The sequence below is a fragment of the Camelus ferus genome, chromosome 10, assembly GCF_009834535.1.
Source record: "Camelus ferus isolate YT-003-E chromosome 10, BCGSAC_Cfer_1.0, whole genome shotgun sequence".
Lineage (NCBI taxonomy): Eukaryota > Metazoa > Chordata > Mammalia > Artiodactyla > Camelidae > Camelus > Camelus ferus.
In genome coordinates, this window is record NC_045705.1 from 66086592 (window position 1) to 66099929 (window position 13338).

Consider the following 13338-nt stretch of genomic DNA (forward strand, 5'->3'; position numbering starts at 1 on the left):
TGAGACGGGGGTGGGGACGTTGAGACAGAGTATCATTCCCATAAGGAGGGACTGCAGAACTAAGATGGATGACCCCCATTACTTCAATCCTGGGGCGGGATATGGGACCATTGTTAGCCCCTGGGCCCCCCTATCTGGCTGGCCCCAGGACAGGCCGTGATCCGGCCCCAGAAGTGGCTCCAGCTCCCTTCCCGGCTCCTTCCTGTCCAAGACAATGGGGCAGGAAGCAGGTGTTGGGGGCCTAAAACCCACTCAGCTGCCTCCCTTGAGGCTAGAAGGGGCCATAACAGCGCCCTCTGTGGCACACGCGGGAGCACTGTGGGCCCCCACCAGGAGGAGGATGATAATCCTCTTGATTTGGCACCCCAAGGCACTTCTCTTCCTCCTCTCAATCCTGGAGATGAGGCGGAACAGATGTAGCCTCATTTGTCAGATGAGAAAGTCGAGGTCCAGAAATATCAGATAAATTGTCCAAGGTTGCATAGTGAGTTGGTGGAGCTGAGACGGCTTCTGGCTCCAAATGTTCTCCCTTTATCCTCTCGGTCCAATGAAAGCAAGCCAGAACTTCAAGCCTTTTATTCCATTTTGGCAGGTTTGTATAAAAATACGATCTTTAGGAAAATAAATAGCTGCCTTCGCTGTGGAGGCTTGGATTCCTTGGAGCTAAAGTCTTCTCAGAGCTGGGGGCTGCAAGTCAGCTCATCACAGAAGCCGCTGGCACTCTCCTGAGCTGTTTCATTTAAGAGGGGCTGGCAGAGTGTCCTGGTTCAATAACCTGGTGCCGCTGGCAGTGGGGCTGGGTGAGTTAGTGTTCTAGGCTGGTAGAGTGTCACCTTCTATCAGGGATAGGGTTGGGTGGATCACAGGAAGAGGATGATGAAGACTATAGGGATGGTCTGCAGGGAGTTAGGGCTCCAAAGGACTTCTGGGGAATCTATAAAGTCCCTTGGGAGCTGCCAGGAGTTTTCTTGCACAAATGGGAAATATTTTGTCTCTGTTCTAGTGCAAATTGTGCTAGAGAGTCCGGCTCTAGAGAAACAGTGGGCAGCTTTGTTGGCCCCCAAGCTAGCTCTACCAGGAAGCAAAATAAGCTCAGTCTCATCTGGAAGGAAGAAGAAGAAGCTGCTGGGGTTGAACATGGGATATGATCCAGACCAGCTGGACCAATGGGTGGGGAGATGTTGGTTAGGGTGGCACCTGCAGGGAGGGGGGCTGGAGTGCTTCATAAGGCTAGGAGGGTTGGGGAGCCAAGGGGGTCAGAAGAGGGGTCCCCACTGCTGCTGCTACTCCTGCGATGGGCTGAAGCACAGGGCTCTGGGGTGCTGGGGTAGGTGAAGACAAGACTGGTAGTGAAAGGAGTCAGGGAGGGTGTGGTCATGAGCGTGGGAGTGTGCAGTGCTTCGGGTTCAAGCACAGGCCCTGGGGAAAGGGAGATACAAGGCACAGGGTGGGAAGGGGCTGGTGGGCTGCTGGTGCCACTGGCAGCGCCTGTGCCTCTGGTGTCGCTCTCCTTGGCCCCTTCCGGGATTTTGCAGATGGGGCGGTGGGCCTCTAGTACCAGCTCCAGGCGCTCCTTCTGCTTCTGTAGTTCCTCAATCTCTCGCTGCAGCCCGGATTTCTCATCCTCCAGTTTGTCGGTTTCCTATGGAGGGTCAGGAGAGGAGTCAAGATGAGAGCCTAATACCGCGCAGCCTCCCTGAGTGGTAGTGATTGGGACGTTGTTGGAGGCGGGGGAAATGGGGAGTCTCCTGCGGTCTGGACTACAACTCCCATGAGCCCCTGGGAGAAAAATGAGCAAGACTCCCGTCAGACCCGGGGGCATCTTCGAAGGAGATTGTCGGGCCCAGCTTCAGATCTGCTCTGTTCAGAGTGATTCGTGCAACTAATTTTAAATCACTTCTTCCTCGTCGGAGTGCTCTTCTGACAGGGAACTGGGGGGAGGGGACTTTATATAGCGGCTCCTCCTTAGGCTCCGCGGGCTCTTGGGAACTGGGGCCCCTCTGAAGTTTTGTGGGCCGGGACCTGGGCACCCTCCTCACTCGCCAGTGCTCACCGCCTGCAGGAAGTCGGTCAGTTCTTTTCTCCGGTTCCTGCACTTGGCCGCGGCCAGCTTGTTCCGCTCTCGCCTCACTCGACGGCGCTCCTCCTCCTCGGGGCTGATCTGGGGAGTAGAGTGAGCAGAGAGGGGGACCCTGTGCTATTGGCTGCCAGGCCCTTGCCTCGTGCGCTGGCCCGGTGGTAGGACCCTGGTGGAGGGCATGGCAGCTAACGGGAGCCCTCAGCCTGCGCTTTAGGGACCATTGCCCCCTACCAGTTTCCTGCTTTAGTAAGCTTGGTTTAGTCAAATTTCCTCCCAGCTTTTCCCTCCTGATTCCTCTCGGAATGCCCTCCTCTGTCCTTCCATAAATCTTAACCCTCCTCATCTCCCAGGACTCAAGATGCCCTCGCCTCCCTGAAGCCTTCTTTTATTCTGCAGCCAGAAGGGTCCTTTCCTCCTCTGAGCCTCTGGGGCCAGGCCACTCTTTTTCAAAGGACCCCCATTTTTTTCAGTCTCTTGATAACCAAGTCTCCTTTTCCCCAGGGGCTGTAAGCACTAAGTGGGGCTAATGAGTGCTGCTAAGTAGTTATTCATTGGGAATCTACTATGTGCCAGCTAAGTGCTTTGCACAGATTCTTAACCCAGCTTTCTGTGTAAGGAACTGAAACCCAGGGAGGATAAATAACTTGTTTTGTGGTTCCAGGGCAGAAACAAATCCATTCACTCTATTTAACATTAAGTAAGAGGCCAGCTGACTGAGACCACCTCCCCCAGAAGGACCCTACTCACAGCTCACAGCCCCAGTCCAGAGTACCCAGGATCAAAGGGCCACCCTCAGGACAGGGCTGAAGGAAGTCCAGGAGCCTGCCTCTGAGGCTCACACCAAGGTCTCCTTCCAGTTGGTCACAAAGGCCAGCCATTCTGTTTCTGGGAAATCCACCCATGGTTGATCACACATCTTTCCCAGGATCCTGACCTCCCTTCCCATCCTCTGCCCTGCTGTCAGAACAAGCATTTTAATGTGCAGACCTCAGCCCACCAGTCTCATATACCAAAATGCTGCAGGGAGAGAAAAGAGGAGCCACTCCTTTAAAGACCCTCCAGGTCTCCTTTGTTTATTTTGGTTAGGACTTTATTAGCAGTGTGCAGGCAGAATGGCTGGGTTGGTGGTGGGGCATGAGTTCCCAGCACACCCTGCTTCAAGCCTTCTCTTAGCTCCTGGTGAGACAGTGTGGCTTGGTGGTTAGGATCTGACTGTAGAATTGGAAAGACCTGTCTCATTACTCACTACTTGTGTCATCTTGGGCAAGTGACTTTACCTCTCTGTGCTTTCATGTCCATGGCTGTAAAATGGGGAAAACCAGAGTACATTCCCAAGAGGGTTTTTTGCAAGAATTAAATGAGGTAGGGAAACTGAGCCCCAGAGAGTAGCTGAAGGGAACCCTCTCCCTTCTTTCTTTCCCCGAGCTACGTAGACAGCATAAGCCCACATTCTCCATACCTGTCAGCAGGTGGAGACCCTCTGCTGTCCACATAGGTTTCCACATATACACCTTACACATTTTCATCTCCACCTCCATTCCTGCTCCTGCCATCCTCTCTACCTGGAATGTCCTTTCCCTCATCTGTCTCTATGAAAATCCTACCCATCCTCCTAGGCTAATATGCCTCCACCTCCAGGAAACTTTCCCTGATCCAGAAGTGACCGATTTTCCCTCTAGGTCTCCCTAGGGGCTCTTATCACTTTCTTCCTTGGCAAGTAGTCACCACTGGGCCTCTTCTCACCCACCTTCTAAGCCCGTGTTCTTCTTCTCGACAAGAACTCATCTTCTGCACCTCAGCACCCCTGTGGGCACAAGAACCTGTGCAATGCCTCTGCTCCTTACCTGTTCATAGGGCCGGCGACGCACTCCTGGAGTTGGCCCCAAGGCCCGGATGACTCCTGGCCGGGGCTGTGGGGGGCTGTACTGGGGGTAGGCCAGAGGCCTGGGGTAGCTGCTGGGTTCCAGGAAGTGAGGCTGCACCATCCACTGCAGCTCCTGGCTGCCACTCACAGCGTTGATGCTTGGCACGAGGTGGAACTTCTGAAGGATAAGATATGGAAGACCAGGGATGAGGTCTGTGCGGACTGAGGGGCTTCCAGGGGACAGAAGCCACACTGCTGTCCACCCTCAAGGCAGCTGCTGGTTCTGAGAGATCAGAGAGCACAGCTTGGCAGCCAGAGACTGACTGGCTGACAAATCCCTACTCATGAACTGTGTGACTTTAGGCAAGTCACATAGCTTCTTGTGCCTCTAGTTCCCCTAGCAGAGCTCATAAAGTGTGAATTCCAGGCACTGTCCCAGCCACTTTACAAATACTGACTCATATAATTTGCACAACAGTATCTTCATTTTCAGATAGGAAAACAGTCATCCATGGACACACAGCCAATAAGTGGGAAGTGGGGTTTGGGCTCAAATGGCCAGGCTTGGACCCACTCCTGCACCCTGCCTGAGTCCCATCTGCACAAAGAGGGTAATGACAGCTCCTAACTTCGAGGGTGACTCTGAGAATCAGGTGAGAGAATGTGTGTGACAGAACCTGGTAAGTGGCAGGTGCCCAACACGCAGGGGCTGTGGAGGGCAAGAGCCACTGCTCTGGGTTCAGGCTATCCCAGCTTTTATCTTACCTCAACCACTTACTGGCTGTCTGGGCAAGTTATTTAACCTCAGTGTGCCTCTGCTTCCTCATGTTTAATACTGCCATAGGTGAGGATTACAGCATTTCAGTGATACTAAGAAGTACTTTTTAGTGGCTCTGAAATCAGTTTAATTGGCAACTTTAAAAAAATGTTAGTGGTACAAAATAATGGTGAGTTTTAAAATCAGTGGGGTCTTAGATTCTGTGAAATAAGGTAAATGAGGTGGAAACTGCCCAGCCTGATGCAAGGCTGCATAGTTTGCACTCCAGGTCTTACCTGCCACGATTCTCTTTCAGCCATAAATGTGAGGAATGAGTTGAGATGGGGGCTCAGGGTTCAGGAGGAGAACTGGGTTCAAGCCCTGGGGCTGGGCCCTGGGTGTGGGCACCCAGTAGTCCAGGAAGAGCCCCACATGCCCAGGCAAGTTTAGACAGCAGTGTCCCCGGCTCAGCACTTCAGGCCCAGTGGCCTAGTGACCCAAGTTCCGGGCCGAGGTACCGCCGGCGGCATCTCCGCTCCCGAGGTTGTCCGGGCCCGGGCCGCTCCGGGCCAGGAAGGGAGGGGCGCCCCGGGTGAGTCAGCCACCGTGACTCGGCGGAACGGACGCTGCTCCTTCCCTCCCCTAGCGACACGTGCTCAGGGCCCCTCGACAGGAAATGGGCACCTGCAGCCTCCCAGATCCCCCCAGCCGGCAGCGGGCGCCGTTCGGTGCGGAGAGTCGGGGGCGCGGGAGTTGCCCACCACATGACCTTGCTCACGTCCCGGCACCTCGCGACCTCTACCGGCCCCATCCCTTAAAATGGTCATGAACAGTCTCCTGGAACCCACCAGGCTCGACTGCGCCGAGATGGGGATAAGGATTTGGCGACGGGGTAGGCAGGGACAGACAAACGGGCGGACACACAGACAGACGATCACAGCTTGCCGAGGATTGCCAGTATGTTGGGGCTGGCCTGCGGGTGCCCGGTGCGTGGGGACGTCTTGGCCGCAGCTCAGATTCCAGATCTCGGAAATCAAGTCCGAGATGGATCAGACCCTCTGTGATCCTGTCGGGGCTAGGACTAATCACGGACTAAGGGACCACTTCTGACGCAGATGGAACAAAGAAATTAGCGGTGGACAGGAGGAAGGAAAGAAGGTAACAGAGACGGAGGGACAGACAGCAGAGAGGGGAGAGGGGGAGAGCGAGAGAGGGGATGTTCGCAGACCTTTGTTCAGCCCGCTGTGCGCGTTCCCCTGGGCCGTGTGGGAAGGAAAGTGTCCCCTGGACCCCGGAGAATAAGCAGGATCTGCTGCCACGGCCACGAGGCCCGTTCCTCACTCCTGTTCCCGGCCCCAGTCCCTGAGTGTGCTGGAGCGGACCGCACATCCCAGGAGCTGTCCTATGGACCCCAGGCGTCGGGTTCCTCTCACCTGCTGGCCTGTTGCCGGGGGCTGCGCCGGGCCGCCGTACGCACCGCCGGTCCCGGAGCTCGGTCCGGGTTCCCCAAAGTCTCGGAACATGCCCTGGGCTGGCTGCTCTGTGGGGTCCGCGTCGGCGGCTTCGGTTCTGACTCACTCGCTCCTCGCGGATTCTTTTCTTTTTATGAATGAAAAGTCCGCGGGCTGAACCACTTCCACGGAGGAGGGGGGCGCGTTTCTCAGCGGCGCTGGTCACCTCGGGGCTCCACCTCTCCAGACGCGCTGCCTTTTGCTAGAACGCCCCGAACTTTTCGTTGCCTCCTATAGTCCCGTAGCCGCCTTTTGGTGGGGAAAAGGGGCGGACTTGGCGTCCCCCGGCGACAGATCCGCCCCCTCTGACGTAGCTGCCCATACATGGTGCAATTTCCTCGCCGCACCCAGGTGGAGCGAAGGATTCCCCGGCGGCTTTACGCACCTGTGAGCCGCCGGGCGCCCCGCCCCGCCCCGCCCCGTCGGGCTCAGTCCCGGAGCTCTGACTGATACCCGGCCGCCCGCGCTCGGGAGCCCACTCACTGCCTGGTCTGGCCTCAGTGTTTGCATCCATAAAATGGGACGAAATAATCACATAGTGACCTTGCCACACGTGGGAGGCTGGAATGAAGAATGTGAAAGGGATCTGGAAACTGTAAAGTGGATTATAAATGTGACTGATGATAATATATTGTTATCAAATGGGTACTTATTTCATGCCGGGACCCATGCTACTGCCATCCAAGTCGCCGTGTAAGGCCCTTCCTCAGGCATTGTTGTAAGGTTCAGGTATACTAAAAAGTGAATAAATGACAAACCAGGGTTACAAAAACAGTGTGTATATATATATATTTTAATTTTTAGAATGTTTTTATTGAAGTATAGTCAGTTTACAATATTGCGTCAATTTCTGGTGTACAGCACAATACTTTAGTCTTATAGGAACATATATTCGTTTTCATATTCTTTTTCATCATAAGTTACTATAAGATATTGAATATAGTTCCCTGTGCTATACAGTATAAACTTGTTGTTTATCTATTTTTGAATATTTTAGTGTAAAGTTTAAATGCTTACGATGACAAGTTAATGCTTTGAACTATCTGCACATACAATGCAGTATAGTTGCACTACTCATGGGATAATTTTAGGAGCTATGATAAGTTTCAATTCAGAACCCCTATAAGCAGTGAGAGCCTGGACTGGGACACAGTTGTCCCATGGTCTGATAAATGCCATCTTCTTTAAAGACTATAGCTGCTCTTCCGGGGCTGTGTGGTCATCAGCCTTGTTTGTAGATTATGTCAGAAGTCTGTGTGAATGTGAGGTCAGGGCCAAATGTCAACAACCAAAGATCAACAACCCTGGGAGGTAGGTGCCATTATCATCCCCATTTTACTGATGGGGAAACTGAGGCTGAGAGATGTTGAAATGAAGTGCCTAAGATCACTAAGCGAATGGCTGAAGCTGGTTGCCAAATCAGGGCTATGGGAGCGCCAAGCCCAAGCTCAGGCCAAGATTTTCAAAGGCCTCACAGATACTTTTTCACATATGCAGAATGTCAGTGCTGAGAGGACCACCCTAAAGCTTCTTCTTTGCCTCTTCCCATTCTACAGATGAGGAAACTGAGGCCCAGAGAGAGTAAGGAGCTGCCAGTGTCACACAACCACAGACAGAGATCTTGGCTCTCCTGCTTTCCTTGGTATCTCCATTTGATCAGCTCCAGTTTTGTCCTTAGGGAAGGAAGATTTCAGGAAGGTGAGGTCCTGGGCTGCCTTCCTTGGGGACAGCGGTCAGGGTCTGTGGATGCATTCAGGACTTCAAGCCAAGAGACCAGCTTGGCCCTGGGCTTACAGTCCCAGAGCTACCATTTTCTGTCTCTGTTACCCTGGGCAGGTCACCTTCCCTCTGAGTCCTAATCCCAGTGGGAACAATTGAGCCTTCTGCTGACCTCATGGGGCTTCTGTGGGATCAATGAGATCACAAATGTGAAAGTGCTTTGTAAGCTGTAAAGTGACATGTACTTAGAAGGTGGTTACCAGCCTGGTGCCTCTCCCTTGCCCTTATTCTACTCAATGCTTGTCATTCTCTAAAGAAAAAAAACGCACCGTTTAACCAGAATGAGAGCTATATGGGAGCGTGTATATGTGTACGCGCGCGAAAGAGAAATTTTTGAGGCAATATGACTCTGAAAACGAACATAGATGCTGGAATCACGCAAGCCTGGGTTCTGAGTTTGAATTCTGATTAGGCTGCTCATCAGCTGTGTGTCCTAGATGAGGCACACAATCTCTCAGAGCCTCATCTGTAAAATGAAGACATAATGATAACTGTATATTGATAACATCTCAGGGCTGTTGGAGAATAGATATAAAGTAATGTCTTATGCTTAGTAAAGTGTATAGTAAGAACTTGACAAATAGCAAAAATAAATACACATGTTAAAAACCCTAGGGTGGGCGATTTGGGAGCTCTGATCACATGCTAAGGCACTTATGCAGTCCACATGCACGCAAGTGCATACACACATACACTAACTGATATCTATTCTCCTTGGCTGAGCCCAAGCAGGACAGGTCAAGGTGACACAGGCAGCCAGGTGGTGGCAGATGTGAGGCCTAACACAGGTCAGCCTTGACTGCATCCATCTGCCAGCTCCAGAAACACCACCCTGCCCCGCTCCCCAAGCAGCCTGGGGCAGTGACTGACAAGGGTCTCAGGTCTCAAATGTGTGTGTGCGTGTGTGTGTGTGTGTGTGATTACGTGACTCTGAAAGTCCCTTCCTGCTCTAACCGTCAGTGAAGCCACAAGGAGGTCCTTTCAGAGGCTGCACATTCCAAGCTCCTCAGTCACTAAATCCTGTCTCGTGGCTGCAGTAACGTTCCTGGCCCCTGACCTCACCAGCTCTCACCCAGGGAGGCCAGGCAAGAATCCCCAGGAGCCACAGTGATTTCGGGAGTCTGGGACTGGGAGGTCTGAGACACCCAGGCAGCTGTGTGAGTCTGGCTCCATCACTTTCTGTCTCTGAACCCCAGAGAATCCCCACCTCCTGGGACTGCAGTGAGGTGAAAGGAGGCGATGAGTGAATGTGCTTTGTTTGCATCCAGTAGGTTCTATTTGTGCCCCTAGAGCTTCAGAGGTGACGTTTGTGTTTTCCAGTTTCCATTCCCTTTCTACATTAAAGTTTATTTTTAAAATTGAGGTGAAATTCACAAAATATTTCAATTAGCCATTTTAATGTGTCCACTTTAGTGAAATTTTGTGCATTCATAATGTTGGGCAATCACCACTTCTCTCTAGATTCAAAACTTTTTAATCATCCCAGAAAAACACTCAGACCCATTAGGTAATCACTCCCAAAACCCCTCTCCTCTCATCCCCTGGTAACTACTAATCTGCTTTATGTCTCTATAGGTTTGCCTAATCTGGACATTTCATATAAAGGGAGTTATACAATTTGTGACCTTTTATGTATGATTTCTTTTATTTAGGGTAATGTTTTCCAGGCTCATCAGTGTTGTAGCATGTATCAACACTTCCTTCCTTTTTATGGCTGAGTAATATTCTATTGCATGGATATACCACAATGTATTTATTCAACAGTTGATGGACATTGGGTTATTTCTACTTTTTGGCTATTATGAATAATGCTTCTATGGAAACTTGTGTACAAGTTTTTGTGTGGACATATGTTTCCATTTATCTTGGTTATATACCTAAGAGTAGAATTGTTGGGTCACATGGTAACTCTGTTTAACCTCGTAAAGAACTGTCAGACTATTTTACAAAATGGTTGTTATCATTTTACATTTCTACCAGCAGTGCCTGAGGGTTCTAATTTCTCCACATCCTTGCTAACATTTATTATTTTCCATTTAAAAAATACATCCTAGAGGGTATGAAGTGGTGTCTTATTGTGTCTTGTTTTGCATTTCCTTAACACCAGTCATGTTCCTTAATGATCAATGAACATCTTTTCATGTGCTTGTTGGCCATTTGTATACATATATTTTGGACAAATGTTTATTCAAGTCCTTTGCCCATTTTTTTTAATGGAGGTACTGGGGATTGAACCCAGGACCTCATGCATGCTAAACATGTGCTCTACCACTAAGCTATACCATCTCCTCACGCCCATTTTTAACTGGGTTGTTTCCTCTTGTTGCTGTCAAATTACATGAGTTCTTTATATATTCTGGCTACAAAACATTTATCAGATACATGATTTGCCAATTTTTCTCTCACATTTGTCTTTTCACATTCTTCACAATGTTTTTTGATGCACAAAATTTTTTACTTTTTATAAAGTCCAATTTATCTATTTTTTTCTTTTGTTGCTCATGCTTCCAGTGTCAAATCTAAGAATCCATGACCAAATTTGAGGTCATGAACATTTACCTCTATGACTTTTTTCTAATAGTTTTGTAATTTTGATTCTTTTATTTAGGTTGCTGATGAAATTGAAGTTTAACATACAGTAAAGTGCACTCATCCAATGTCTAGCTCAGTGATTTTGTACATGTATGTAATTACATAAATATATGTAACTACCACCCTGATCAAGGCATAGGATATTTCCAACAGCTTAGAACCTCCTTGTGCCTCCTGCCAGTCAACATCCGCCGCCCACCGGTAACCACTATTCTGACTTCTTTCATCATGGATCAGTTTTGCCCGTTCTTAAATTTCGTATAAATGGAACCCTACAGCGTGTGCTCTCTTGGGTCTGACTTCTTTTACTCAGCATGTCCGAGGGATTCGTCTGCATTGTTGGGTGAAGCGGCAGCTTGGTCTTTTCTATTACTGTGTGTATTCCGTTGCACAAATAGCCCACAATCGCTCCCTCCCTTCTCCTGCTAATGGTATTGGGTGCTCTCTGAGTTTGAGGCTCTTATGAATAAGGCTGCTGTGAGCATTTCTGATGCGTCTTTCAGTCTACCTGCACTCACTTCTTTTGGATAGGTGCCCAGGGGTGGAACTGTGGGTCGTAGGGTACCCGTATGTTTGGCTTTGATTCTCTCCAACAGTTCTCCAAATTGGTTGTACCATTTTACATCCCACCAGCAATAGTTCAGAGTTCCAGTTTTCCCCATATCTGGAGGTGACATTTAGTCCACTTCAGCAGAGATTTCTTTCCCTTGGTTCTGACCCCATCCTATCTGTCCTGGACACTCTCCACAGCCTCCAGCTTAGCTCCCTCCCCTCCACCTCCCACACAGTAGCCTGAGGGATTTTTTAAATGTTCACAGAAGAATCTCTAAAAATTCTGACCATTTTACTCTCAGACTTGGACCTTTCTGAGCTGTGGCACCTTTCATATTGCTACACAGGAGGGTCTGAGGTCTGGGAAGGGGTGGGGTCAGAATGCTTAATCCACCCTGTGTTCCTTTTTTTTTTTTTTTTTTTTTTAGGTTTACTTATTTATTTTTAGAGGAGGTACTGGGGATTGAACCCAGGACCTTGTGTATGCTAAGCATGCACTCTACCCTTCCCCCACCCTGTGTTCTTTTAAGTTGTATGTTGATTGGGGGTCTTGGAGGGCCAAGAGGGTAACACTAGTGGCTCACACTCATATAGCTCCTATGAACCAGGCACCATTCAAAGTGATTCATTAATCCTCACATCAACCCTGTAGAGACAGATGAAGATGTTATACCCATTTTACAGAAAGGTGATTAGCCACTGAGGAAAACAGCTCTGGTGGTAGGTAGACAGTGCTGGGACCAGAAGCTGGAGGGCGCCAGGGACATCACAGGAGCCCCCAGGAAGGAAGGATTCTTTTCTACTGGGTGTGGGGAGGCAGGGGTACATGGAGCAAGCTTCCTGGCAGAGGAGTATTTGAGGGTTGGGGAGGCATTTCTGGGTTTGAAGTCAGTGGGTACAAAGGCCCAGGGGTTGGGGGAGGTGAGGCCTGGGTCCCTGTGGTCCAGGGCACAGGGTGAACTCTGTGTTGGGACCATGACTGGAAGGGTGGGCTGAGTGAGGCCTAAGCCAGGGCCCTTGAATGCCACATGAGGAGCTAGAATTGGGGGAGGGGGAAGACAAGGGGACCTTGAGTGGTGTTTGAACAAGGAAGTAACCGATTCTCATTTTGCTGAGGCTGGAGTCTGGGGAGAGGGGTACTGGAGTCCATGATGGGAAGGTCTGGGCCTTGGAGTCAGAGGGAGCCCTTTGGTGGGTCCCGGCTGAGGAAGGGGGTGGGGTGAGAGGGGGCTGGTCTGTGCTGCTTCCATGGTCTGGGTATCACCTTCCTCATTCCCCAGATGCTGCTGAGTACCGGTCCCTCTGCTGCCCTTTGAGCCTCATGCCACCCTGCTGTGATGGCAGTCCTGTCCCTTTAAGGCAGATGAGGACCCTGAGGCTCCAGAGAGGGAGAGGAACTGGGCTGAAGCACTACAGGGAGTCAGGGACAGGGCTACCATCTCCCACTCCTTTCCTGGGGAACCCCCACCACACCTCTCCATTCCAGGGCACTGGGGAGAGGGTCAAAGACATGGTCCAGGTTCTGGCTGCATCTCTGATTTGTACAGGACCTCAGACCAGTCCTTTTCTCACCGGGAGCCTCAGTTTCCCCTTCTTGCAGATTACATACTGGGTAATAGTAGTTTATGCACTGCGATCCCTAAAACCAGAGGTTTCATTGGAGATCCACTGTGAGGAGGGGCAGGGCAGACCTATGGTCCCTCATCCCTGCTCCAACTAGCACAGCTCAGGGAGGCAGTAGGGGTTAACGTGTGGGTTCTGGAGTTGGATGGCCTGGGTTTAAGTCCTGGCTGTGTGACCTGGGCCATTCTCTTAACTTCTTTATGCCTCAATGCCCTCATTTGTGAAAAGATATGATAATGATTGTATCTGCTCTTCAGGGGCTTGATGGGCGAGTAAGTGAGAAAAGGCATGGATGGTGCTTAGCATGGGACCGGTGCAGTGAGAGATCAACACGTGGAAGGGAGAGTTTTCTTGCTGTTAGGTTTTGCGCTGTGTGGACCATTTCCTCTGAATGGAGGGCATCAAGGGCTCTGTGGTTGGTGCCCAGGATGGCTCTGCCCACTCAGCCTGGCCCCTGAGGTTTCTTGGAAGAGCTCTTGTTCCCTGAAGACCCAGGCCCAGAGAAGTTGGAACCTGTCACTCAGTTCTTGGGCTCTCCCTACCCTCACAGACCTGAGGCTTCCCCCACCCCTGGACTCCC

General features: G+C 50.7%; 1 protein-coding gene across 1 annotated transcript; it reads right to left on the minus strand.

The window, feature by feature from the left end:
- Nucleotides 1-561: 561 nt before the first annotated feature.
- Nucleotides 562-6506, minus strand: FOSL1 (FOS like 1, AP-1 transcription factor subunit). The gene is made up of 4 exons (XM_006179519.3): nt 6135-6506; nt 3925-4122; nt 2054-2161; nt 562-1642 (listed from the first exon to the last, which is right to left on the minus strand). The coding sequence occupies exons 1-4, from the start codon at nt 6222-6224 to the stop codon at nt 1223-1225; spliced, it is 816 nt and encodes a 271-aa protein (XP_006179581.1). The 5' UTR covers nt 6225-6506; the 3' UTR covers nt 562-1222.
- Nucleotides 6507-13338: the final 6832 nt, after the last annotated feature.

Excerpts from the sequence above, each read along its gene's own strand:
- FOSL1 (XM_006179519.3), bottom strand. The coding sequence starts at position 6,224 with ATGTTCCGAGACTTTGGGGAACCCGGACCGAGCTCCGGGACCGGCGGT. Across the intron at positions 2,162-3,924 it reads GTCGCCGGCCCTATGAACAG|ATCAGCCCCGAGGAGGAGGA; the intron begins GTAAGGAGCAGA and ends TCTACTCCCCAG. Across the intron at positions 1,643-2,053 it reads TGACCGACTTCCTGCAGGCG|GAAACCGACAAACTGGAGGA; the intron begins GTGAGCACTGGC and ends GACCCTCCATAG.